The 27,875-nt window shown below is 45.6% G+C and overlaps 2 protein-coding genes across 8 annotated transcripts in view; both read left to right on the top strand.

Annotated features, from left to right (window-relative positions):
* Positions 1 to 13,507, top strand: part of HSD17B12 (hydroxysteroid 17-beta dehydrogenase 12) — a 231,456-nt gene extending 217,949 nt beyond the window's left edge. For both annotated transcript variants that reach the window (XM_077322224.1, XM_077322225.1), the window contains 3 exons: positions 3,190 to 3,255; positions 8,663 to 8,812; positions 11,377 to 13,507. In XM_077322224.1, coding sequence (XP_077178339.1) covers positions 3,190 to 3,255; positions 8,663 to 8,812; positions 11,377 to 11,481 — 321 coding nt within the window. In that variant the 3' untranslated portion in view covers positions 11,482 to 13,507. The remainder of the gene's footprint in view (positions 1 to 3,189; positions 3,256 to 8,662; positions 8,813 to 11,376) is intronic.
* Positions 13,508 to 19,128: 5,621 nt separating this feature from the next.
* The window catches only part of ALKBH3 (alkB homolog 3, alpha-ketoglutarate dependent dioxygenase), a 52,347-nt gene continuing 43,600 nt past the window's right edge, over positions 19,129 to 27,875 (top strand). For 2 of the 6 annotated variants that reach the window (XR_013228372.1, XM_077322230.1), the window contains exons 1-7: positions 19,129 to 19,211; positions 20,683 to 20,813; positions 21,208 to 21,323; positions 24,679 to 24,713; positions 25,001 to 25,048; positions 25,563 to 25,666; positions 27,535 to 27,623. Coding sequence is in view for 5 of the 6 variants with exons in the window: in XM_077322230.1 (XP_077178345.1) it covers positions 20,735 to 20,813; positions 21,208 to 21,323; positions 24,679 to 24,713; positions 25,001 to 25,048; positions 25,563 to 25,666; positions 27,535 to 27,623 (471 nt within the window). In the remaining variant the exon portion in view is untranslated. The other 4 variants (XM_077322226.1, XM_077322229.1, XM_077322227.1 and 1 more) reach the window with 4 other exon arrangements.

Consider the following 27,875-nt stretch of genomic DNA (forward strand, 5'->3'; position numbering starts at 1 on the left):
GAAATACAACTTGGTTTTAACTAATCAAACTAGCAAGTGATTTAATGTTGCAAAGTTTGGAGGAAGAAAGGCATCCAGACTGTATGTCCCATCCTAATCAAGCCAGGTGGTGCTATGGTAGTATTCTTTCCTTGTATGTAAAATTCTTAGCTTCTGAATCATAGAGCTCTTACTCTTCTACTCTCTGTTCATCTTCTGTCTTTGGTGCAGCCCTGCGTTGGGACTTCACCTGCACATAAGCTGCCCTTAGGAATTTTATCAGCTTCTGAGCACCACTTTCCCTCAGTTCCTTTACTGCCACCACCGTGATTGGAACCTCCTAGCTGTGAAAAGCTTGGCCTGCTAATCAACCTAGGCAGGTTACACTTGTAGCTATCGCATCGAGCTCAATATATTGGGGGGCCTCCTTGATTTGGGTCAGGCTAGATCTATTCAACATAGGTACAGGGGTGCGGTAATTCAAGATCTGGCCCACAGATATCTATGCAGTCATTGGCAACATCTCAAAGTCGTCCCATGCGTGCTTGGACTAATTGGCCTCCACCACTCCAGTGGTTTCCCTTGCCTGACTGCACATCCCAAGATGGTAGCCCTGCCTCTTTTCTGGTGGATTCTACCTTCCAACCTTTGTGGGCGTACAATTTGGACCCTGGCTCCCTCAACTGTTACTATGGATGCCTTCCTGTCAGGTTGGGACGCTCATAGTGAGGGTTTTTCCGTGCCTTCAGAGAGCATTGCATATTAACATCCTTGAGCTCGGTGCTGTACATTTTGCCTTCACCTCGTTTGCAGATACCCTCCAGAGCAAGAGTGCTTGTTCAAACAGACAACACAACAGCTATGTCTTATTTGTACAAGCAGTTCAGAGAGTCTGTGCATGGAAGCAATGACTGTATGGAGTATAGTGACTCGGAATAACACATTGCTCATGGCTATTCATAGCAGGGGCCATGAACAACAAAGAAGACCAGTTGAGCAGGACCTTCCAGACCAGGCACAAGGGTCTATTCAATTAAAAATATCCCAGTCTTCAAGGTTTGGAGGCTTCTTCAAATCAACCTCTTTGCTATGTGAGATGACAAAACCATTTTGGGGGCAGGGATCAGGCTTACTTAGGGAATGCTTTTCAAATCCAGTGGAGGGAATTTTTTATGCTTCCCTCTCTCCCCCCGTCTCAGCAGAGGGCATAGGAAACTGAAATCAGGAGCATCTCAGAGCTCCTTCGCCTTGTGGAACTGGATTACATACCTCTTCCTGAGACCAGAGACTTACTAATATGGGGCCCTATGCTGAATCTTGATGACGTGCACTTACCCTTCACTGCTTGGAGAATATGTTCTTGGGTTTAACTTTCACACCCGAGGTGCATGACATCCTCGTTCTGGCAAGGAATCCCTCCTGTTCTAGTAAATGCGTATTTGAGAACTGGGCTGCTTGAAAGTGTTTCTGCCTCCTTACCCCTTCCCCTTACCAGGGATGCTTGAGTATCTACTGTCATTAGACTAGAGGGGTCTATCTGTATCTTCAATTAAGGTGTATTTGGCAGCTATTTCTCTTATAATTACTTTGTAGAATGTTCCCCACAGGCTGTCTCAACATTTTCTTGAGAGACTGGTTAATGTTTTTCCCTCTCTGCCAACCATTGTTCCCCAGTGGTCTCTTACGCTCGTTCTAGCCCAGCTCATGACGCCTCCCTTTGGTCCTTTGGCCTTCTTGCACCTTGGCAGTGCTTTAAAAAAAACATTTTTGGTTGCAATTACTTTTGCCAGGCAAATGAAAGAATTAGCAGCCCTGCAGGTAGAGCCCCCCCTTGCTAAATGTGTTTAGTGAAAGAATTGTTCTACACCGAAGTTTAGAGTTTCTCCCTAAGATAGAGCCCAAGTTCCACCTAGCCCAGGAAATCATCTCACCTGTTTCCCCCCCCCTTTCTATTTGTCCAAAACTGAGAAGGCCCTCTGCTCTGGGGTTGACAAGACTTTGTGTTATTCAGGCCCCTAGAAGGGCAAGGATGCTTCCTCCAGTCCATACCTAGGTGAGTGGTTTCAGCAGTTTGGCTGCTATGCTGCCTCTGATTGACAAATCAGTGGAAGTCAAGGCCCCCTCTGCCAGGACATGGAGCTCTTAAGCTGTCTTTCACTGTAAGAGTCCACTAGTTGACATATATGGGTTTCCTGCTTGGTCAGCTGAGGACCTGCAGACAAGAAAGGACTGGAAAGATGGCCCTTGAGTCATTGTTCCAGTGAGAACATCACCCTGCCTCTTCTGGTTAGTAGCTAACCAAAATCCCAGTGTGGGCCTGCACTGAAGATGAAAACAGAGTTGCACTTAACTGTAATTGGTGTATATCAATGCCTTCTGTGCAGACACACATTCCCTTTCTCTCGTCTCACTGTGAGCTCTCAAAAAGTGCTACGTAGTTGGTGTTTTGCTCCTTTGCTTTACATGGAAACTTGTGGTGGACAGGTAGGATCTGAGGAAGACATGATGACTTAAGTGGGGAAAAGATGCCATACCAGCCCTAGCAGGCCAGGACACCCCCTTTTGCACATAGAAGCTAGTAGAATTTTTGTCTGAGGCCAGCCACTGTGCAGATGAAGTCCCAGTGTGTGTCTGCACAGAAAATGGTGATGAACAACAATTATAGATAAGTATAACTCTGTTTTATTTAACTCTTACCAAGTAAATGGCAGATGTCCCTATAATATGGAGTAGGTGGGGTGGTATGACAATAGCTACAACCAAATATTTGGCTACTCTAATTGTTTGTATTTTATTTTATTTTTTAATCAGATGAATGTGCACTGTGTAGAATGTAAAATTTGTAATGAAGATTTGTTGGAAAAGTTTAATTTTTGACTGAGTTTGAAATAAATTTTGATTATAATTTTTAAGACATTCAACGCATAACCACATATTGGAATTCCTGGCACAATTCTAGAAGTAAATTAAAGTCACCGGCCCAGACAGTCTCTTCTCAGTATAAGAAGGGAGGGCAGTAGGTAAATCTAAATAAATAAGTAAACAAATAAACACGAGAAAAAAATCCAGCATCACACACCTTGGCTAGAATCCCACATACTGCCAAAGACCAGAGCTGCAGGTTTTAGGTTTAATGTCTAGGAAAATGGGTAATCTGTGTGTTTCACTATTTCCATTGCAAGTCACGCTATTCTCTTTACAAATCTCTAGGCTTTTGTGGATTTCTTCTCTCGAGGTCTTAGTGCAGAGTACAAAAAACATGGTGTCATTGTGCAGGTGAGTACATTTTTTTCATCCTTCATTAACTAACCCACCATTAAAAGGTGATAGTGTCAAGCAGCTTTTTTGAAATTGGGCAACACATCATTAAGACATAATTGCACTTGAGGGGAAAGAGTCCAGGTTATCATGTCAAGTTCATATAACCTTTTATTAAATCTCTACCAGTACCACAAGTCTGCTTGTGAATAATTGAGTACCCATTATTTGGAGCAATTCTTTTATTATGTAAAATGCCTTAAAGGGGGAGGGGTGGAGAATACCAATGTGTGTGGCTTTATTGTATTGATTAAGGTGACTTTAATGTATTATGCCACTTTGTATGAAAGTGGAAATTGATGCCAACTTTTCAAGTTTGCAGTATTTACAAGCAGTACTATGGGACTCTACCCCCACCCCAAAATTTCTCCCTCAAAAATTCTCTAATCTTTCAGGGTCTTTTGCAGACCGAGTCCTCTTCTCCCCAACTCCGACCACTGTTTTCAGCCTTCATCCATTTTCCATCCTGAACAGGTCTCTTTGGAGGGCTTTAACAATCTTGTGCACTAACCAGTCACTATCTGCATACTTGAACAGTGCCTCAAGTAAGGCACTTGTCTGAGTAACTTGATTTTGCTGCAAAAAGGAGAATCCAGTTTAATATTTATTTATATATTATATTTATATACTGCCGTTCTCAAATGTCTTGCGGCGGTTTACAGAAATTCATAAGAACAATAAAATTCCATTAAAACATAATTAAAACACAATATCACGATGGCGGATAATAAATATACAACCCACTCCCCCCCTCCTGTCCAGCAAAGCTCTATCACTATCTGGGAGAGAGGGACTTAGTTGGTTTCAGCTAGAGATCCATAGCTGACAGCGCCGGGAGTTGCCCTGGCCTCAACCATATGCCTGGCGGAAGAGCTCTTGTCTTGCAGGCCCTGCGGAAAGCTGACAAATCTCGCAGGGCCTGTAGCTCTTCCGGGAGCTCGTTCCACCCTGGTCGAGGCCAGGCGTATGTCCCGGGGGCCTGGGACCACCAGTAAATTCATACCCGCAGAGTGAAGAGCCCTGTGGGGGGCATAAGCAGAAAAGCGAGCCTGCAGATAAGCTGGACCCAGGCCGCGTATAGCCTGAAAGGTTAAAACCAGAACTTGATCCGGAAGCAGACTGGTAACCAGTGCAGATGGCATAGCACCTCCAGGATGTTCCTGTGAGGACCCTTGTGGCCGTGTTCTGTACCAGCTGCAATTTCTGGGTCAAAGCCAAGGGTAGGCCTGTGTGTGTGTGTGTGTGAGTCAGGGTCTCTGGAGCCTGTATGCATATATTAGAAAAGCAGTGAAACCTTAGATGCATCTCTGCTAGTGGCCCACCCCTTGCCTAGATATTTGCTCTTCTTTTCCTAAGCAGGAGCTGATGAAGGCAAAATAATTAGCTTTAGTTCAGTTGTGCTCTTGAATGGGTTGTTCTTTAGTGCCACCCAGTGTTGCCATTGAGCAATGCAACTTCAAGACAAGCTGGTAATAAAGGCAGGTCAATGCTCAGATCAAGTCATGGTTACTTTTATGATTGGCATTGTAATCTAGTTTTCCTTATAATCTTGCATATTCAGACTAAACACTTGTAACTGGAACCAAAAACTGTTCACCAATAAGTGGGGGGAAACCTGAACCAAAGCACAATGCTTAAAATAAACTCAGGACAGGCTCAAAATCAAAAATAAAACCACAACCCTGCAAGCATATTTTGCAGTACACAAAGTTGACCTGGCATGCCTGATGGAAACCTGGGTCAGGGGAGGTGAAAGGGTCACCTTTAAGGAACTAGCCCCTGCCAGGTTCTTCATCAGTCAAGGACCATAGGACGGGGAGAAGGAGTAGCAATTCTAATTCAGGTGGCTTACTCCTGCAGGGCATTCCCCATGCTGTCAATACCAGGAATTGAATGTGTTGGTCTTGGGCGGGGCACAAACAAGAGCTTGGCTATCTGGGTTGTATACCACACACCCAATGCACCACCAGATACCCCGGCAGCCCTGCTGGAGGCAGCAACAGCCTGGTTGTTACAGTTCCCCAGACTGTGAGCTGCTGTCCTCTGGAAATGAGCTGGACCTGCTGTCGGCTATGGTGACAGTAAGGCTCCCACAGTTTGTCACTGGCATGACCATCAGGCAGGTCACACCCTGGACCCCATTTTCAGCACAGGGCTAGACATGGAGGTGACGGCAGCAAACACCATCCCATGGTCAGACCACTGCGCCCTGAAGGCCTGGCTGCAAATACCACCCCCCCCCCCTCAATTGAGTGCCAAGCAGATTTCAGCTCACCCACGGAGATTTAATGGATCCAATCAGATTCCTGAGTGCTCTGCGGGACCCAATACCTCCTGGCATGTCTATAAATGGACTGATCAGTGATTGACATTGGTGAGATAGCTCCCCAACATCCTCTCTGCCCCCAACCCAAGTGGCCCCTGTGGTATACAGAGGGATTAAAAAATGGGAACTGAGAGGACTAGAGTGAGTTCACCCTCTTGCCCAGCTGGTGCAGAGCCATCTTAAGCTCAACCATTAAAAATAGAGGCCAGGGCAGAGTCTGCACTTACTTTCTTTATTCCATTGTCAATCCTGTTGAATTCAGATCACTTTGAACTCAGGTCTTCTCCCCCCCCCCAATTGAAACATGTGTTCTGCATGTGGTTAGGGAGGCTCAGACGAGGGGGGGGGAGGCAAATGGAGACTCTTTCTCTGTTTTCTTGAAGGGGGGAGAGGATCCAAGAAGTCAGAGGAGGGAGGAAAAAATCCTTTCTTTTCTTGAAGTGGGGGGTAAGAGGATTGAAGAAGGCAGAAAAAAATCCAAGACCAACAGAAGTTGAGAGAAATTAGGGGCTTCTCCTTTAAGGCAAGTGTGTCACATGATCAGGTGTAGCCTATCAGAGGTTCTCTACCACGGAGCTTTCTTTCCCAAATGGATATTGAGGATTAAAAGCAGTCTGAGATATCGCACAATAAAGGTAGGGTCACTCTGGATCAATCCTTATTGCTGCAGAAGGAAAATTTAAATCATCCCAAATCCAAACAGAAATCGCATTCTGTGTAGAGGGCAGGGACTGAATCGATCTGGGGTTGGAATAAAAGCTCCGTTCAGTTTACACCTAGGTAGGAAGGGTCCAAGCAAGGAAGTGCGACTTCCCAACCTGGATGTAATGCAGCTGTCAGTGACCCACTCCACCAGAAATCTGGTGAGATGCCTCCCTTTCTATGGAAGCACTGATCACAAGAGTAGTGCTGCTGGTGTTTTTCCATCTGCCACGCCAAACTACTAATGCCCTACTTGGCCCCATAACACCTGGCCACATGCGACGGTCACCTCTAGACTGGACTTCTGCAACTTGATCTATGCGGGCCTGCCCTTATCCTTGATACATAAACTACAAGTGGTCCAGAACAGAGCAGCCACATTTCTTACAGGAACCCCTTGGAGCGCCCACATCCATCCTGTGCTCCAACAGCTGCACTGTTTGCCAGTTGAATACTGGATTAAGCTTAAGGTTCTGGTAATTACCTTTAAGGCCATATGTGGTTTGAGTCCAGTTTACCTGAGAGTCTACCTCTCTGCCCATACCCCCCAAAGAGCACTACGCTCAGCTAACATCAATTGGCTAAAGATCCTTGGCCCCAAAGAAGAACGCTTGACCTCAACCAGGGCCAACGTCATTCTCTGTCCTGGCCCCCACCTGGTGGAATGCGCTCCCAGAAGAGACCCAGGCCCTGTCCAAGCTACCACAGTTCCACAGGCCCTGCAAAATGGAGCTCTTCCACCAGGCATATAGTTGAGATCAAAAACACCACCTATTGGGCTCCTAGAACCCCCTCTCATCCAGATACATATTCTCAACAACATATCACCCCAAAACTTTCCAAAAATATCACAGCTACCTTGAACAATAGGAACAATAGGTATGAATGTGGTGTAAAGAAATAAGTCTTCCTTTCCACTATCATCATTGCTTCATATATCTTACAATGGGCTCTGTAGCATGATCTGTTGGAGTCAGCATGATTTCTCTGCCAGCACCATTCTAGGCGTTTCTCAACCCTTTTTACAGTAAACCAGAGGGCCAGCTTTCATACCCCAGGTAGGAAAGGTCAACAAGGGTCAGCCTTGTCAATAGCTTCAAGGAGTTTCACGTTCCATGCTTCAACTGCAATCTCAACAGAACACATATTTGTAATCCTCAAAACTCCAAGAGTCTTCTGGAATCCAGCAGGATTCATGAGCCTCTGTTTGCAGACCAGTTTTGACATTATTGGTGAACCACAGTCGAGATATCCTTTGCATTTTTTCAGTAAAAGTTGAGCATCACTGCATACTTGCAAGCATCTGTAACAATCATCTGGGCCCTGCCATGTCTTCAAGTAGATCCTGAAAGAGCAGGTTCTCACAAACTAAGTCCAGAAGCATCCCCCTTAACTATTTTTACCACCCGTTTTCTTGGGTTGGGGTTGTGGTAGTGTCATGTATGCATTGGTGAACGCTTACCTGAAAGGCTACAGTCTTGGTGGGAGTTTAGTGAAGTCCTGCAGAAGTCACAGAAGCTGATACAAATATAGTATGACATCTGTGTGGCAAACACTTAGCAGTCTGTCAGTCAGCTTCTGGGTGCCATTCAAGGTGCAGCATATACTTCACAGGATACTGCTTCCAAGGAAGCTCCTATCCCATGGTTGGGTCAGTTCCTGACACCCTGTTCCAGGTTTCACAGAAACAATTCTGCGTAGCTCTTTTAGTGGTGGTCCCATCTTTTGGATTTCTCCTTATGGAGCGTGTTTACATGTCCTCACAGAGTCTGCTCCAAACAATTTTGTGTTTAATAGTGGTTGGGCAGCTGCATGTTTTGCTGTGGCTTGTGTTTGATGTCTGTTTTGTTCTCAGTATTTTACTCTTTTAAAATTTTGTAACTTTATCGTGTTGCAATCCACTTTGGGGCCTGATGAAAACTAAAAGATGCCTTATTTGAAAGTTGTTGATGTTACAGTCTGTATATAGTTCCATGTAAGTTACATAATGTTCAATGTAAACCGCCCAGAGCTGCAAAGAAATGGGCGGTATAGAAATCTAAATAAATAAATAAATAAAATATCAATGAAGCAAATAAGTGCTTAAAATAGGGATTCCAGCTCAGTAGCAAGAAATCTATAATATATCACTTAGAGCTAGTTGGGTTTCTTAGAACATTTCTTAGAAATTTATATTTATAGATTTTGAATCACCCAAACAATTGTTTTTTTTGTTTGTTTTTTAAGAACAGAGGTCATAATTAAAGCAATGTGTTTTTATCATCCAATAATGCAACCTTCTTGATATGGGATCTTGTCTTTAAAAAAAAAAAAACCCAAACTATCTTTTCCTTTCAGAGTGTTCAACCATATCTTGTGAAGACAAAAATGAGTAGGATCCGCAAAGTATCCTTTTTGGTACCTACTCCGGAAACATACGTAAAATATGCCCTCAATACAGTGGGTCTTGAGAGCCAGACTTCTGGATACCCATCTCATTCCCTTTTGGTATGTTTTATATTCATACTTGACTTGATGATGATTTAATGGTGAGTTACCTGCCTGACCTTTATGCAAATAAAGGAAATAACAAATGGATCAGGGCACAAAGGAGGTTTCTGCATGCTGGGGGGGGGATCCAGGTGAGAAATTAAATGCCCCTCCCCCTTCAATTTACCAAGAGTAGTCACTACCCTCCCTCTAGACAGAACGAGGACAGCACATGCATAATCCCCCCACCCAGTCTCAGCTGCCATAGAACACCAGCATTTTACTGAAGGCAGCTTGCTGATGTCTTCCCTTCAGCCTTAAACCAGAACATGAGATAAAATGTCCACTGAGCCTCAGGGAAGTGTGAAACAGGGACTGGGCAGAACAAACAAGACTTCTGTTATTGATCTCTCCCCACCCTCAAAAAAACCCCCAAGTAACCAAATAAATAACTTTCCTTCACATGCATATCTCTGAATAAGCAAGAATTTTCTTAGGCCTCTTCTGAGGAAGAAAAGACAAGAGGAAAAAAATCCAAAGTAGAAAAATACAACCCAGTCCCAATGGTATAACCTGGTGGTCCCCAACGACCGGGCCGTGGCCCGGTGCCGGGCCGTGGCTCCCTCTCCCCGCCCCCACCCCCTGCAGTAAGAAACTTCCCAGGCCGCAAGCTTGCGGCCCAGCAAGCTTCTTTTTGTGGGAGGGGGGGAGAGGGAAGCGGGGCCATGCATGCGCAGTTGCGCCATACACGGCCAAAAACGTGCATGCGTAGCACTTTTGCGCATGCGCACATGCACGTTTTCAGCCGCGCATAGCGCAAACGTGCATGCGTGGCCAGGCAATCGCCCTCCCCGCTGCCGCCGGTCTGCAGCATGTAAAAGGTTGTGGACCACTGGGTATAACCTATTGGTCTGAGTTTTTCCCCAATATAGTTATAAAGGGACAGGTTGGTGTTTCCTCGTAGACTAAGAAAATTCATTTCTTAAATCCCTAAATATGATAGCACATTCTAGAGTTGGGGTCAGAAGGTGAGAAGTGAACCCGTTTTCTGCCTATCCACCCCAACATGGAGAGTTTAGAAGCAAGTCACATTCTGAATCTGAGGCAGGGCATCTTGATCTTTAAGATCTGAAGATCAGGTATAATTGAAAGCTGTCCTGTCTGAGTAGAGTTATAGGGCATATATTGCACACTATTTTGTTTGCTCAGAAACCATTTCCTAATCTGAGGCCTATAGATGAGGTGCACTTTCTGAGCCTTTTGAGTTTAAGATTAGTGTTTTCCATTTTCAAAAACAGGCTGGCTATTGAAGGCTCATAACTGTATATTGCACAGTACTGTAGAGAAATGAGAGATGTAAATGATTACAGGGTATTCCAGCTTCACTGGGGGAAATAAGTGGATTTGGGGGTGGATGGGGGATTATAGAAGATTTATATATGCAATACTAACTTGCCAAATCTGAACTTAGTTATTTTAGGAAAATAAAAGGCATAATAATTCTTCATTGGCATAAAAATTGCACTCCTTGGCACATTAATAGAATTTAAAGGTAAAAATACCTTAAATTTGTTCAAACAAAATAGTAAATATAAAAAGGTAAAGGTATCCTCTGTGCAAGCACCGAGTCATGTCTGACCCTTGGGGTTGACGCTCACTAACGTTTTCTTGGCAGACTCAATACAGGGTGGTTTGCCAGTGCCTTCCCCAGTCATTACCGTTTGACCCCCCAGCAAGCTGGGTACTCATTTTACCAACCTCGGAAGGATGGAAGGCTGAGTCAACCTTGAGCCCGCTGCTGGGATTGAACTCCCAGCCTCACAGGCAGAGCTTCAGACTGCATATCTGCTGCCTTACCACTCTGCGCCATATACCCAATACTAAAAAGAGAGCTTAAAATTACTGTGCCATATGAAACGAAAAAAATAAAAGCTGGAAATGGGACCCATGTCTTTTGTAATAAAAAGTTTATTTGAACTTAGGAACAGTCAGTACAATCACAAGGTATCAGCTGATTCCAATACTGAGTGAAACTTGGAAGCACTGACATCTTTGCTATTGTATTCTTGTCATATACATAGTGTCATAGACTTGTTGTCACTTTTAAACAACAAAATAGCCAAAATGTTATATTGGTATTAATGCAGTAGTTTCTTGGGTAAATATTCATATTTGGAAATAGGCTGCCTTTTTTGGCCCCAGTGCTAAAAAGAAGCTGCCTCAGTCTATGAAGACTCTTTAGTTAGCAGTTAGTCAACTTGGTTTGACATGCTTGAAGTTAGCCCATCCCCAGAGGCACTGCCAGTATCTCGGGAATTTGCCTTGGACTTTGCTGGTGACCGTGTAGTCTGGGAGGTTGTGATGTGCATAAACCATGCCAATTCTCCTGCATTGCTGATTCCAGCAATGCTGCCAATGTTTTGGTTGTTCAGGTGAAGATGTGGCAATTTTAGGAAAGAAAATAATGATTCTTAAGCTTCTCTGAAAGTGTTGTGGGAGATTTGGGGGGGGGTAAGCTGGGTTTTGCTTAAAATGTTCTTGCATTCAGTGGCTGGATAATGTTGTCTTCCCTTATCTTTTAGGCCTGGGTTTCCACGAATTTGCCCAAGTGGTATCGCACAAAGCTCATGGTAGACATGTGCTTGAAAGCAAGAGCCCATAATCTGAGAAAACTAAAGGAAAACTGAGTTGCATCATCTTGATAGAATCCTCCATAACTTTGTATCCACATTCAGGCACTAAATACTTCAGTATATCTTAAATTCTCTGACCAGTGGAATTTTTTGAGGACCAGAGGCCAGCATGAAGCAAGAGAAAGCTGAGTGTGAGAAAAGGCCACGATTAGTGTGTAGACATTTTTTTTGCGCCTTTGTTTTAAAATGTGCTTTATTAGACATGATCCAAGATAAAATTGTACAACTTGTTACACTATCTCTATGGTAATACATACTTACACCAGCAGAATGTGTTAGTATGAGAATTTTGTTGAAAGGGGTACATAGTCATTATGCACTGTTTACGGTTGTCAGAACAGGACATACATTATTTTCAGAAATAACTATTAATTTTTACTACACTAGGCATCTGAACTTGGACTAGTACTGCTTCATATCTCATAGTGTCCTTTTCAGTGTTAGTTCCCATTCTGTGATGGATGCTTTTAGATATCCCACACCCACATAGATGTCTGCCTTGGACATTTTGGAGTTGGGGAAGAGGAGGGAGGAAGGCTAAAAATTGTCATCTCAATCTACCTTTATTGAATTGCAAAGGAAAGGTGCCTTTATTTCAGGTACCCTTCTGTGGTAAACTGTAAACTGCAAAAACAGAATACAGTATTTTCTGACAACGCAGTCACAGCCCTCAGTCATCTTTAGAGAACACACAGAACTGTAAATGTGAATGCTTCATTATGTGTCATTCAAGGGAAAGGACTTAATGTAACATCTATAGAGATCTAATACACTCACACTCTTGTTATCAATACTAATCATTTTAGTAAAGTTATCTCTTTGGGTCATAACAAATGGTTTGAAGAGGGATGCTGTAGACTGCAGTATAAAAACATGAAATATTACTACCCCACTGCTTGGTCATTGTCATCTAAATCAGTGGTCCCCAACCTGCGGGCCGCGGCCCGGCGCCGGGCCGCAGCTCCCTCTCCCCGCCCCCCCCCCCCCCGCAGTAAAAAACTTCCCAGGCCGCAAGCTTGCGGCCCGGGAAGCTACTTACTGCGGGAGGGCGGGGAGAAGGAATCGCGGCCGGGCGCGGCTCGATGTGCAGGCGCGGCCAGAAGCGTGGGCGTGGCCCGTGCGGGCGCGGTCCCCACGGGCGCAGCCCGATGCCCTGCCGGTCCCCAGCCTAATAAAGGTTGGGGACCACTGATCTAAATGATTGTTGATACCTGAAATGTGATTGAAGTTAAATACTGAAAATGAGATGTTTTGACATAGCTTAGTTCTCTTAATGGGCATAATAAAATGACTTGCATTTGTCAGGGAAAACAAAAATGGTTTTGTCTAAATTAGGAATATATTTTGTTTATCTGTTCCAAGCAGATATTTGAGAGTAAATGTAATGAAAATGTTATGGAGTTGGATCTTTCCCTGCCTCTCCTCTACTGTTGAAGGAGCAGCGACATCTGCCAGCTACTTCCACAAGCTTCCTAAGGGGTTTTTACATAATTTTTTTTGTAGAAAATGACCTGAACTTACTTGGTTGGTTCTGAATTAAGTTCAGTAAATATAGAAACCAGGTTGCCAATTCCCTCACTACAGCACTCAGTTCTAGTCTCTCTCGAAAAACCATTGCCTTTGTCAAGTTGTACATGTACAGAAAAAACAATCTTAGAGTTTGAGCACATATATTGATACTACAAAGGCTACAGACTTGAATTGTTATGCTGCCCTTAGAGGAATAACTGAAGGCTCCAGCTTGAGAGTTAAAGTATGTTTAAATGTTATTGTACATAGAAAATAAATGAAAACCGATGCAATGGTGCTGATCAGGTATGCAAAATGAATTTTGTCCAGGAATGTACTTTTGTGTTTTTTGGTATTTGAAAGAGCAGATTTGGGCTATATGAAACTGCATGTACAACAATTTAGAAGTGGTGGGGCAGGGGCATTTAAATAACTGGCAAGCCTATGCAACAGAGTGGTTTTCCTAACCCCTTATTGTGAAACTGAAATTTCAAATAAACAGTTCCCTAAATGTTGACTCATTCTTACATCTACAGTGAAAAGTATTCTTGGAGCTCTGGTTATGAGCACAGAATAATAGTTCTTCTTGTCCAGCTGAGGCCTTCTCTGATGTTGCCTTCTGACTCTGGGAATTCAGAAGACTGGTGCCTCTGAATCTGGTGGTTTCCCCTCAGTCATCATGAGACTTACCCTTCATGAATCTATTGAATTTCCTTTTAAATTTGAATACCGTAACTACATCCTCTGGCAGCAAATTCCATATTTTAATCAGTCTCTGTGTAAAGCAGTATTACCTTTTGTTCATCCTAAGCCCACTACCCATCAGCTTAATTGGATGCTTTCGAGATATATAATTTTGAGAGAATGCAAAACATTTCTTTGTCAACTCTCCACCCCATGCATAATTTTATAAACCTCTGACATGTCCCCACTTAGTTGTCTCTTCTAAACTGAAAAGTTCCACCAGGTGGGGGCCAGGACAGAAAAGGCTCTGGTCCTTGTTGAGGACCGATGTGCTTGTTTGGGGCCCTTTGGTAGTGGCGGAATGTAATGCTCTTTTGGGGGTATAGGCAGAAAGACGGTCTCTCAGGTCTTGAAGGTAAAACCTTGAGCTTGATCCGGAATTCAGTTGGGAGCCAGCTGAGTTGTTGAAGTGGGATCTCCACGGTGTATTGGTGAGAATCCTGGCCGTGACATTCTGAACCAATTGCAGTTTCCAGGTCATGGATAAGGGTAGGCCTGCGTATAGTGAGTTGCAGAAGTCCAGTCTAGAGGTGACCATCACATTGATCACTCTGGCTAGGTGTTCTGGTGCCAAGTAGGGCACTAGTAGCTTGGCTTGGCATGCAACTCTCGTGACCTGTGCCTTCATGGAGAGGGAGGCGTCAAGGATCACACCCGGGTTCCTGTCAGAGTGGGCTACTGCTAGACACACTGCTAGACAGGTGGGGTAAGAACGCTACCTTGCTCGATAAGTGGGCTAAACTGAATAAAATGAAGTTCAGTAGGGACAAATGTAAAGTTCTGCATTTAGGTAGGAAAAACCAAATACACCAATATAGGATGGGGGAGACTTGTCTTGGCAGCAGCATGTGCGAAAAGGATCAAGGAGTCTTAGTAGACCATACATTGAACATGAGTCAGCAGTATAACTTGGTGGCTAAACAGGCAAATGGGATTTTGGGCTGTATCAAATGGAGTATTGTGTCCAGATCACAGGATGTGATGGTACCACTGTACTCTGCTCTGGTTCGGCCTCACTTTAGAGTACTGTGTTCAGTTTTGGGCACCCCAGTTGAAGAGGGATGTAGACAAACTGGAGCGTGTCCAGAGGAGGGCAACATAGATGGTGAGGGGTTTGGAGACCAAGACGTATGAAGAAACGTTAGGGGAGTTTGGTCTGTTTAGCGTGGAGAGGAGACGACTGAGAGGGGATCTGATAACCAAGTATTTAAAAGGGTGCCATATAGAGGATGGAGCAGTTATTCTCTCTTGCCCTGGAGGGACTGACCAGAACCAATGGGATGAAATCAATTCAAAAGAAATTCCGTCTACACATCAGGAAGAAGTTCCTGACAGAGTGGTTTCTCAGTAGGTTTTCTTGGGAGGTGGTGGGTTCTCCATCTTTGGAAATTTTTAAACAGAGGCTCGATAGCCATCTGACAGAGGCTGATTACTGATCACTGGGGGTGGCATGTTAAAGTGGATAAGAGGGATATGAATGTCCTGCATAGTGCAAGGGTTGGACTAGATGACCCATGAGGTCCCTTCCAAATCTATGATTCTACCCAGCCATAGGACCTCGGTCTTTGAAGGGTTGAGCTTCAGATGGCTCTGCTTGAGCCATTACATCACTGCTTCCATGCATCTGGCTATGGTTTCTGCAGGGGAATTGGGGCGGTCATCCATCAGGAGGAAAAGCTGGGTGTCATCTGCATATTGGTGGCAACCCAGTCCAGACCTCTGCACCAGTTGAGCAAGAGGGCACATGAAGATGTTAAATAAAATAGGACAGAGGAATGCTTCCTATGGGACTCCACATGTGAGCTGATGATTGTGGGATACTCTCTCTCCTATTTCAGACCTTTTTTCTGCAACCCTGGAAGATGATGATCAGCCATTTAAGGACTGTCCCCCGTATCCCGGAGTCAGCAAGGCAGCGAGCTAAGAGCTCATGATTTACAGTGTCACTGCTGACAGATCTAATAGTATAAGTAGCGCTGGCCCGCCTCAGGCTAGCTGGTGATGGAAGTCATCCATCAGGGTGCCTAGCACCGTTTCCACCCCATGGCCTGGCCAGAAACTGAACTGAAATGGGCTAAGGTCTGAAGTTTCCTCCAGGAATGCTAGTATTTGGTCCGCTGTAACCCTTTCAACTAACTTCCCCAGGAACGCTAAGTGTGAGACGGGGTGGTAGTTGTTAGGCTTTTGCGGGTCCAGGAATGGTTTTTTAAGCAATGGGCGCACTACTGCTTCTTTCAGTCCTTCTGGGACTTCTCTCATTGAGAGAGAGGGAGAACTTGATTAATTCCCCAAGGAGGACCCCAATCCTTATGTCCGTTGTTTTTAGGAGCCACGATGGGCATGGGTCTAGTGAGCAAGTGGTTGGTCTCATTGCTGTTTGCATCCTTTCCACTTCAGCTAATGAGAGTCGTCTGAAGTAACTCAGTGTTCTCTCCAAGGACGGCCAAGGGGCCTCTAGTTCACTTTCTATGTCCAAAGTTGGAGAAAGGTCATGGTGGAGAGTCGAGATTTTGTCTGTGAAGTGACTCGCAAATGCTTCGCATTTAATATCCAATTGGCTATTATTTTGGCGCCCTTCATTGAGGACGGTGAGGGATCAAACTACCTTAAATAATCGTGCTGGGCATGACTGTGCAGACACGATGCATGTGGAGTAAAGGTTGCGTTTCACTGACTTCACCGCCATCTCATAGGTTTTCATCTGCATTCTATAAGATGATCTCAATTCTTCATAGCAAGTCTTCCTCTAGTCTTCTCAGTTCCCGTTTCTTCCAATGCAGCTCCTCAGTATACTGGAGACCTGCTTGAGATGGGGGCGGAGAGGACATCTGGGAGCTATCTCATCGATGACAGCCAGCATCCTGTCCTTCCAGTCACTGACCAATCTATCTAGAGAAGTGCCAGGAGGCATTGGGTCCCGCAGAGCATTCAGGAATCCAGTTGGATCCATTAGTCTCCATGGGCAAACTGAAATCTGCTCGGTGCCCAACTGAGGTGGAGTTGGCAACCTTAGCCGGGTCTTCAGAGCATAGTGGCCTGACCATGGCACAGCCGTAGTTGTGACCGGATCCACATTCAAACCTGCACCGAAAATGAGGTCCAGGGTGTGGCCTGCTTAGTAGGTAGGGCCAAGAACAAATTCCGAGACCCCTAGTGTCACCATGGCTGAAACCGGATCCTGCCCATTTCTCCATGCAGCTAACTTAACTACTAGTTACAAATAAAATGTATGACAAGAGACTGCTCTCACCTACATTTATATGCTGCATCATGAGTACCAGGGTATAGGAAGTATTAAATTGCATGAGAAGGCCCACTGAATGAGATGGGAACCACAAATGTCAGCCCCACAGCAGTTAATCTGGTTCCAGGAACCAGTATTCTACTCTGAGCTGTTATTCCACACCCAAAGCAGGTTTCTCTAAATCCACTCAGCATTTTCATTTCAACTTTCAGTACTGTAATACAGGGGTCCCCAACCCCTGGTCCGCGGCCCGGTACCAGGCCACAAAGGCCATCGTACCGGGCCGCCAGCGGCCGCGCCTGCCTCCCCCCCTGCAGCGAGAGGGGGGGAAGAGACCGGCACGGCAGCCGGCGCGCCAGCAACGCTAATGCACACGTGTGGAACTGCCGCGCATGCACGTTTGCGCCCCTGGTGGCCAAAACGTGCATGTGCAGCAATTGGGCATGCACATTTATGCGTTGCAACAGCGGCAGCCAGGCCGCTGGCTCTCCCCCACCCCCGGAGGCAGTCCCCGACCAGATGAAGGTTGGGGACCGCTGCTGTAATATGTTCATGGCTCCCAATATATTAATGGGCATTCAAGCATCTTATTATTCCCACTGGGCATTTTTGTCTTTAACTTTAGCACCTCCCCTACATTATGGGAACTTATAAAGTGTGGCTTAGTGTGGATTCTTGTCCTATGTTTTTCCTTTTAGTATATCCTGATGTTGTCAGATCCTGGAAGCTAAGCGGAGTCAGACCCGGCTAGCACTTGGAAGAGCGACCTCCAAGGTTGGGGGAAGGCAGTGGCAAGCCACCTCCAAGCATTTCTTGCCTGGCAGCCAGACAATCTTTGAATCTCTTGACTATATTTACACCCATGCCATACAATAACATCTACTGGGCTCTTCCAATCAAATAAGATACCCCCAGACTATACGCTAATTCTGGGAAAGTACAGAAGGCAACTGGGATTGTTGATGCTGCTATTCTGATATTAGAAGAAGAAGAAGAAGATGAATTGGTTCTTATATGCCACTTTTCCCTACCCGAAGGAGGCTTAAAGTGGCTTACAGTCGCCTTCCCATTCCTCTCTCCACAACAGATACCCAGTGGGGTGGGTGAGGCTGAGAGTGCTGATATCACTGCTCGGTCAGAACAGTTTTATCAGTGCCGTGGCGAGGCCAAGGTCACCCGGCTGGTTGCATATGGGGGAGCACAGAATCGAACCTGGCATGCCAGATTAGAAGTCCACACTCCTAACCACTACACCAAACTGGCTCTCTTTGTCATCTGATAAATTCTATTTCCACAGTTTTAAATATTACCTATTTTTATGTTTTAAAATTGAATTTTAAATAACTGTTTTCTATTGATACTAGATAATATAATGTGCGCCAGCCTGAACTGGTAAACGGGAGGGTGGTATATAAATTAAATAAATAAATGATTAACCATCCCCATGGTAGTAAACTCTATTTAAATAAATGAGATCTAATATCAAGGCAATGTGGATATACTGTAAGTACATTCTGAAGCATTTACCCAGCACGAACCCCTGTGACCCAGGAGGAGCATGAGCTGGGATCCACAGATCCAGGCTCATTTAGTGGCATCACCATTTTCCCCTTTCATCTCAGTCAAGGCTTTAGAAGGCCGCTAACAACTACCAAGGGCCTCTTGTAGTGCAGAGTGGTAAGGCAGCAGACATGCTGTCTGAAGCTCTGCCCATGAGGCTGGGAGTTCGAGCCCAGCAGCCAGCTCAAGGTTGACTCAGCCTTCCATCCTTCCGAGGTCAGTAAAATGAGTACCCAGCTTGCTGGGGGGTAAACGGTAATGAGTGGGGCACTGGCAAACCACCCGTATTGAGTCTGCCATGAAAACGCTGGAGGGCGTCACCCCAAGGGTCAGACATAACTCGGTGCTTGCACAGGGGATAACTTTACCTTTAACAACTACTATGAAGTCTAACCCACTGACAGCTATTAAAAACAGCCCTTTAAAAGTACCGTGAAACATTTAAGAGAATGAACGTCGGCCCCGGAAGAATCCAGTATGCTGTATTGTCAGCGGCGACCCTTCCTCGCGCTCCTGCTTCGACGGCGGGCAGGGGGAAGGGGGCGGTGCCTCCCTGGCCCACAGCCCTGGCCGGTCCCGATTCGTCCAAGGTGGCGGGGCGGAGTCTGAAGCTGCGTGCGCAGCCACCGAACGCAGCCTGCGGCGTTTAGACGCTCCTTGATTTCGGGTGAGTTGGGTGGTTGCCGGGGGTGTCGGACGGAGCGCGGGGCCGGCAGGAGAGAGCAGCGAGCGGCTGTAGCGTTGTCTGAGCAGCTGCAACAGGGCATGCCTTCCCTCCCTCCCAGGCCTTCCTCGCTTCTGCCCCCGCGCGCGTCCATTCACTCGTTTATCGAAGAGCGACGTTTGTGTTCTCCCCCCTCCCCCCCCCCCCCCGATTGGTTTCTGTGTCGCCCAGGATGTCTGTGGATGTCTGCTCAGCTGCAAGGCTCGAGAGTACACGGGACCCCCCGTTTGGTCGCCTTCGGTCTCCTTTCCTTAATACGTGGCTGGGGCTGTTTGTAAGTTTCCCTTCAACGGGTGGAGAGAGGTTGGGACGGCGTTGAGAGGCTTGAGGTTTCCCTTGGGGATTCGTGGACGCGTTCTAATATGTTTCACAGCATTAGCTCTCTGGAAGAGGCAGGTGCATTAAGGGGTCCAAGTGGTGTAACTTAGTGATTTTTTTAATAGGGACATTAGGTTCCTCCAAGGAACCGGCTGTAAATCTTGGGGTGGGAACCTGCATTGGCTTTTGGCCATCTGTGGCGTAAACTGCTTGCCCTGTTCTGAGGATGAAATCCTAGATTTCTCTTGTAAGCCCATAAACTTTGCTGCACTTTAAATGGAATCAAGCCTAGCCTTATGGAGCTAACTGATAGGCATCGTATGTGTCACTGAGTTGGTGTTGTGATATAATGGAGGGGACACCTGCCTAGCCAGCCAGATCAGCAGAATTAACCCTGGCAATCAGTGGGGTGACAGATGTCGCTGCCAGATCGCCCTCACATCCGTGATATAATGTAATATTAGCCATTCAGTTGAGTCCGACGCTTGTCGATCCCAGTCGGTGAACAACTACATAAAAAGAACATCCCAGACAAGGTGACTTGCTTTTCTGGGTGTATTATCTTTATATATATTTCAATTCCTACACCAGTAACTGTATGCTTGATCTGTTTATTGTGTGTGTATATATATATAATCTTGCTCTTATGCTCTAAGTTTTTTTTTTTACTAGTGTGCTTGTTATGACCTTAGTTGCTACCTCAGACCCTCCCGTGGCAGCCTCCAGGTTTAACCCTTCAAGCTGACCACAGCACGGTCTTTCTGCTTTCCATGTCAGCCTTAGCATTCTAATGCTTGCCCCAGGGATGTGCAACGGGGCCCCATGCTGTCTGCCTTCTGTAAGAGATGTGCTGATCTTCTTAGATGAGCTGTTTGTAGCTATGTAAGGATGGTAGGGTTTTAGAAAGGTTGCAAAGCTGTTTTTCTTCGCTTTTTAATTGTAATTATTTGTTTTAAGGGAAAAAATGACACTTGGACAAGCTGCCATGGTTGACAGGAAAAGTGGCATATAAATAATTGATGGCATTGATGGGGGTAGTAGTGGAATATAGGTTGAACCACTTCCTTTAAGTACTTTGTTCTTGTGTTTGTAACAGGAAAGAACATTCAGTCTATCATAAAGCCTAGAAGATTCTGTGAAGAATTATTATGGAAGATAAAAGACAAAGAGCTAGAGTACAGGGTGCCTGGGCTGGCCCTGCTAGTAAAAGAACTGCCTCTCATGCAGGCAAGATCCTATTTCTCTCACTGTTTACATTTACAGAAATGAACTGATCATGTGTGTTTACAGCATTTTCAAATGTTCAAAGGATAAATTGTCTTGTAATCTTTATAACAACCCCAAATTTAGTAAATTCCTCATATGTGCTCTTAAGCCAAGAATCTGGATGATAATAATGTGCATTTATTTTTGTCTGTTGGTAACATATGACACCCTCACAGAACCATGACTGGGGGGGGGGGTCACATTGCAAGTAAACTGATTTGTTGTGTATATGTGCTTGTAGAGATATAAGTCTATACTGAATTGACATGAAAACATGTATTTCCCTGTATTAGTGGTCTCAAGCGTATGTCACATTTCTAGTTAGTTTGGCTGATCTGTTTCTTTTTTGTCTTAGCTTCAGGGGTTTCCAGTTCCAGTAATCAAGTCCTTTCAAGCACTGCAGAATCCCAGATGAGAAGAGAGAAGTTGATTCCAGCTGAAAGGTCATTTGTTTTTAAAGCTCCAGAAGAGGTATATATCAGGTTCTTATCATTTTAGGAAACAGTTTATTCCTTGCTTCATACAGATGCTTAAAGTGTCCCTTTGTTCTGTTTATGGTTAACACTATGAGTAATGGACGGGTTGGGAATATTAGTTGTACTATTTCCTTGCTTTATGTTATAAAATTTGTGTTATTCCTTATTTGTCATAAAAGTCAGTTGTATTGTTAGGGTAGCTGGTTGGTTTGTGAAAGTGGTAGTTTTGTGGTTATGTTCCTATTACCAGCATCCAGAAAGTACATTTTTTTGATTATCCAGTCAAAACACAATTTGTATTGTAGTTGGGCCTCTGATAGGACTTCAGCTGCGTTAGCAGAGCACATAATGTGTGAGGGCTAGGAGGGTCAGGGCTTCCCACTATGCTAAATAAGTAAGGAGCTGACAAAAGTTGGTGAGGTTACAGCCCCTTTGGGTCCATCTCCTTTATTGATGATACTTGAATGTTTACAGTAGGAGCAAGGGGAGCTGCAACAGGGCATTCTTTCACGCTGTTGCAAGAACTGCTGGACGAGTCCTCAGAACTGCTCTTAAGAATTGCTTTCTGGTTCAACACCCTCTCTCTCGGGTATCTTTCCCCCTCCAGCTCCCAAACCCTCCTTTTTTGCCTCCTCCTCTGCCTTCCACTCCTCAATCGTACTCTCTATCATCCTCTCATCTCCTCGCCATTCTTAACACCCACTCCTTTTCTGTGCTCCTTTGCTTTCCCAGCCCCCCCTCTCTTCCCCCAGCATCTTCCCTTCCTTGTGGGCAGCCATGGATATCGCAGCTAGCTTCTTGCTCCTTGCAGCTCCCTTTCTGGTCCTACCTGTAGGGCTTCTCCTTTACCCCTGGCATTCTCTGCCCCACCCAGAGGTTACCAGGTAAGTCGGGCAGGGGACTTGCACCTAGCCGCTCCTCCATGGCTCGGGTTGTGCCTGTCCTGGATGGTTCCAGCATCTATGTCACCTCAATGTGGGTTTTCATTCTATTTTTTTCTGGCTGTCTCACCCAGTCGTCATATATCATAAATCATAATAATGTCCAAACAAATGGCTCGCCTGCTGCCTGATTGGCCATCTGCCCAACAAATGGCCAATCAGGTAGGCTTTCCCACCCCTGGCTGCCTCCCCCAACAATTTCTTCCACCTGGAAGAAGAGCCGGCCCACTCTACTGGCCTGCCTTCAACAAAGTAAGCCAGCCAGTGAGCGGGGCCTGGGAGGAAGGGAGAGCCTGGGACTTGGCCCCAGCCTTGCTGCCATCGATGGGGGGCAGAAAGGCCGCACAAACTCTGCTCCCAACCACAAACCTCACCACTGTCTGCCCACCTGCCTTCCCATGGCCTGAAGATGCCTCCCAGCCATGAGTTCAGAGCTGGGGCGGGGGGGGGGGGTGTTCTTCCATATGGGCTCCTGGTCCCACACAGGATTGGGGCCACCACAAGCCTCCCTGCCACCAGCCTGCCTGGCTCCCCATGGCCTGAGGGGCAGTGCTGATAAGGTGCCAAGGTTGCTCTCAGTTCCCAGCCCTGTGTGGTCATAGAGGGCAACCATCAGCTCCCAAGCCAAGAGTTGGTGGTATCCCTGCTGTCATGCCAGCATTGCTCCTCAGTTCACGGGATGGCAGCTGGGCAGGCTTCTTCCGGGCCTGACCACTCGGGGCCAGGAGGTGCCAATGCTGCTCCTCGCCAAGTGGAAAGTGAGAAGAGGGCGGCCCACCCAGTGCAGAGGCTTTGGGCCACCCTGGGGCCTGCTGCCTCCTTCCTGCTCACTTTTAAAGCAGGCTTTCCAGCTAGTTTGAATATATATATGTAAATGCTGACTAGAGTACTAAGGGGAGAGACTGGACTCCTTCCTTTGTTGCTTTATAATGGCAACAAAAGGCTGATGGAAAATAAAAAATAACAGACTTGTTTTTCACTTTTGGGGGAAATGGTCAGGTTCCACTGTAACCAGGACGTTATACTTCCAGTATTATGTGCTCAGCTGCAGAATGGCAGAGAGTAAGCCCTTCACTCTTTAGATGTTCATAGGACACTCCTCTTCTACTTACGACAAAGCCCTTACAGAAAGATGACAACCTGTTCATCAGTTCAGTAGGCTCCAGCCTGGTCAGAAAGCTGTCAGCCTGGTCCATATCTAGATGGATAGTCACATGCATCCGGTTGTGTTACAAACTAGTGTGAGTTGACTGGACACTGTAGCTTCACTTTTATTATTATTTTAATTAAATTTATTATTTGTAACTGGCCTCGAGCCCCCAGGGGCTCGAGGCCAGTTACAACACATAAAACCCCAGTAAAACCATACAATAAAACCCATAAAATAACAATACACACAAATACTAAGCACAATAAAACAAGAGGCGAAAAAGAAACTCAAGCCTTATCTATACAACCCCTCAATAACCCATTCTAGAGGGGGGAAGACAGAGGGCGCTAATTGGTCATTCGCTACTGCTGCTGTAAGGGGGGCCAGATTGCCCTTGCGACCCAGCCTCATCCAACAACCTGGTGGAAGAGCTCTGTTTTGCAGGCCCTGCAGAACACTGAAAGCTCCTGCAAGGCCCACAGCTCCTCCAGCCTTATTCTGCTTGGATGCAGTCTACATGAAAGGCAGTTTATCATGGCCTCTCCATTGATTCCATCCACAAGGGTGCAACTTGGTCTTCCTCCCACACCTTTACAAGATGCTACATGATGGGCACTGATGCCACAAGTGATATGGTGATGGGAAGAGCAGTCGTACAGTCTCTATTCAACTGAGCACTGCCTTCCTGTTACTGGTAAGTCTGATTGCTCATCTCCCATGTGGGACTGCACAGGTACTGTGATGATGAAAACAGGGCTGTACTTACCTGTAATTGTTGTTCATTTAGTGCTTACCTGTGCAGTCAGACATTCTTCCTTCCTGCCCTGCTACATACTCTGAAAGTAATACCTCTCTATGACTGCCAGGGAACAGAGAACTAAAGCTGAGGGAATGATGCTGGAAAAGGCAGGAACCAGCGTAGGGATGGAGGCATTTTGAGCTTCCGAGTATTCTCCCTGCAGCAGGCCTGTGCGTGTGCAGTGCCTATGTGTGACCACTCAAGGAGCAATAGTTAGAGGTAAGTGTAATCCTGTTTTCTTTCACATAGCCCATTTCCTTTAAACTGGAGAAGTAGCTTCTCGACTACCGTGCAATGCCTTGGCTCACAAGATGTTCTTCTGAAGCAACTGTTCTGGATATGTTTATGAAAATAAAGATGCTCTCAGAATTCAGTCATCACACCAGCCATTTTTCTTTTCTTTTGAGATGGGTCTGTGTTCCTGCTATATGATTTACTTGTTCATTGTTTTGCGGCTTAGGTGATACGAAAAGTTCCAGAGCCCGTAATCATAGAGTGAGTATGATTTCAGTTCTTCATGTGCTGAAACTGCTTCTTCTCATAAGGAGGGGGGAGAGTTTTGCAGAACATCACATCTTCACATCATGGTACCAGTAGAAATTGTCCCAATGACCAGGAGCCATTGTGACTCTTGCTTGTACAGTTAAATAAAGGTAGTAAATTTTCTTTGATAGCCCGTACATTTGTTTGCATCTTTAGTATGTCTTATACTAAGTATATAATTATACTTATTCTCTCATTGTAGTAGACCCATGCTGGCTTATTTCTCATCTTGTCTGCAGGAAAGAGGGTCAGTATGAGATCAGTGTCCTGCCGTCAGGAGTGTCTTGGTAAGCAGAAGGGACACTTCTCTTAACAATTTGATTGTGACAGAAAAATGTCATTTGTTTGGATTCTTTGCAAAACCTCACTGATGGAAGGGATTTTGATTGGCAGAGGGAGGATTCCTTGCTGCTCCCTCCTTCTTCACATGCCATCAAAGTCCTATTCCTGAGCTATGGGGGAATTCCAGGGACTGCATGGCAAGCATTGATATGGAGGAGGAAATTGCCAGGTTTTGCTGCCCCAACCACCTTCCATTTGGAAATTTGGGATGGATCTCAACTATAGGATCCTGCTCCAGTGCCTGCATCTGATTATTGATTGATGTCACAAATGGAGTTACTGACTCCAAAAGATCCCACATTACATTCAATGTAATTAATTAAAACCATCAAGAAAGGTAGAGGTGTGTTTGCTTGAAAGAGAAATGCAGTTGTATATGACTATACAGACACAATACATGCTCTCTTGAAAACAAAGAGTCTTGAGCTCTCATATAATCTATCTTTTTCCTTGTGCTAGTCTTCATTTGATCCCTGGCTTCATTGATTCAAAAGAAGCTGACTGGATATTTGAACAGCTCCTCCAAGAGGTCCCTTGGAGGCAGAGAACGCACAGCAGAAAAGGTCATTGTACAGTCATTCTTTCATTTAATTGCACTCACTATGTTTACCATAGTAAGCCCACTCTGACAACGCATAGCATGCTTTCATAGAACCATAAAGTCGTAAGGGGCCTCCAGAATTATCTAGTCCAATCCCCTGCAGAATGCAGGAAATTCACAACTACCTGCCCACCACAGTGACCTCAATTCCACGGCCAGATGATGCCCCCCCTCCAAAAAAACAAAACCAGCATCCCTGGCCAATCTGGAGGAAATTCACCTCCTGACCCCAAAGTCATTTCCCTGGGCATGTAAGAAAATGCTTTCCTCTATACCAGTGGTTCTTAACTTGGTGTCGGGACCCCTTTGGGGTCGAATGGACCTTTCAGAGGGGTTGCGGCAGGGCGAGCAGCCCTTCTTCCCAAGGAGTTCCCAGAGTGGCCGACATCGCTCTTCCATTTCATCCACACAACAGCCTTGCAGGGTAGTTTGTGAGAGAGCATTCGTCTGCCTGGAGCTGTGGAAAAGAGCGAGATCAGCATGGTGGGACAAGAGGCAGAGCTGAACTGAGAAACCCTGGGGAAAAAACCAATGGATCTTCATGCCATTGGTCAGTTTCAGTTTAATTTCTGTGAAAGAACATTTATATAATTTTATGGCTGGGATCACCACAACACGAAGAACTGTATTAAAGGGGTCACGGCATTAGGAAGGTTGAGAACCACTGGTCTATACCTTCTAAAATGTCAGAAAATACTCTAATTTCTCTATACTTTTTATGATTTCCCAGGTGTCCAGCCCATCATTTATGGGCTAAGAAGAAGGGATGTTAGGACGGAGTCCCCATCAATGGACTGTGGTGCAGTATCACAGGGCAGGACTCAGTTTAGACATCCCTTTTCAGCACCTGCCACTGGGATTGCAGAACAAGACAGAACAAAGTGTCCCATGGGAGTGGGAAAGAATGTTTGGCAGTTCAGTCCCACAGAACAGAATAAAAGGCAAACGTGTGATAGGTTTCCTCAGCCTGGTGCCTGTGCCCACCGGTACTGGTGCCCACCAAGCTTTTGAGAAAGCGAGTGGGGCCACTTTTATAGGCTCAAAATTCCAGAGGTGCCTACAGGCTCAAAAAGGTTTTGGGGAAACTTGCTCTAAAGTAAAACATTCAGATATATATCTCAGACCAGCCTTTTTTCAACCTTTTGACTATGGAGGAACCCCTGAAATAATTTCGCAGACTATGAGGGGAGCCCCAGAAGTGGTGTCAGCTGTCCATGTCTCCTTCTGTGTCACCACAAGTGACATCACTACCGGCACCCTTAGCTCTCCTTTTGTTCCCTTCTCCCACTTTCCCTACTACTATGGGAGCTCGGCCTTAAGTAGGCTGGAAAGAAGAGTAGGAGCTGAAAAGACATCCCAGGCCCCCCTCCATACCATGCCACTTCAGAGCTCCCGTGGATCCCCTTCAGAGGTCCTGAAGATCCTCAGGGTTCCACGGACCCCTAGTTGGAATCCCCCTGCCTTAGACATGAATGGCTGTGTGCCTGCTGTTCTGGTTTTGTCCACATGATGGCAGATGTGCTCTCTTACTTTCTGTAGTTCTGTATTGTTCAAGGTTACAGAGCTAGGATATGAATGCCTAGAAATCTTCCTGGTTTTATCATATGACTTCTTGGTCCCATATAATATGTTGAAATGGAATTTCCTAGGTACTGATATGGAGAAGGCAGAGAAAGTACAGATGTAACCCTGGGGTGAAGTTCCCCACTTCAATTTTCAATCTGGCCACCAGGGGTCTTTACTGAAATATACTTCCCTAGTCCCATTATGGAACCATTGACTGTTTCACATGGGAACTATACAGGTTGTATTGTTTGTTTCCTTTTTTAGATTTAACTTATGAGGAGCCCAGGCTTACAGCATGGTATGGTGAACTTCCATACACTTACTCTTGGCTGACGTTGCAAGCAAATCCTAATGTATGTATGTGCCTGCTGTTACAAAGACTGGGGGGGGGGGGCAGGGGGCATGGCAGCTTGTAGTTCAACAATGGTCTTCAAGGTTGCTGAAAGTGATCTGAGAGCCATGTGTCACTTTATCCTTCAACCCTTTTTCGGAAATGCTCAAGTTCTGAAAGTGGTACTAACATTTGTTTGAAATCAGGTTCTTTCATCCATGATGGTGGAGTACTGAACTCGGATGTTTGTCTTATATACATTTGAGTGCTACAA

This window comes from Paroedura picta, chromosome 2 (assembly GCF_049243985.1).
Source record: "Paroedura picta isolate Pp20150507F chromosome 2, Ppicta_v3.0, whole genome shotgun sequence".
Lineage (NCBI taxonomy): Eukaryota > Metazoa > Chordata > Lepidosauria > Squamata > Gekkonidae > Paroedura > Paroedura picta.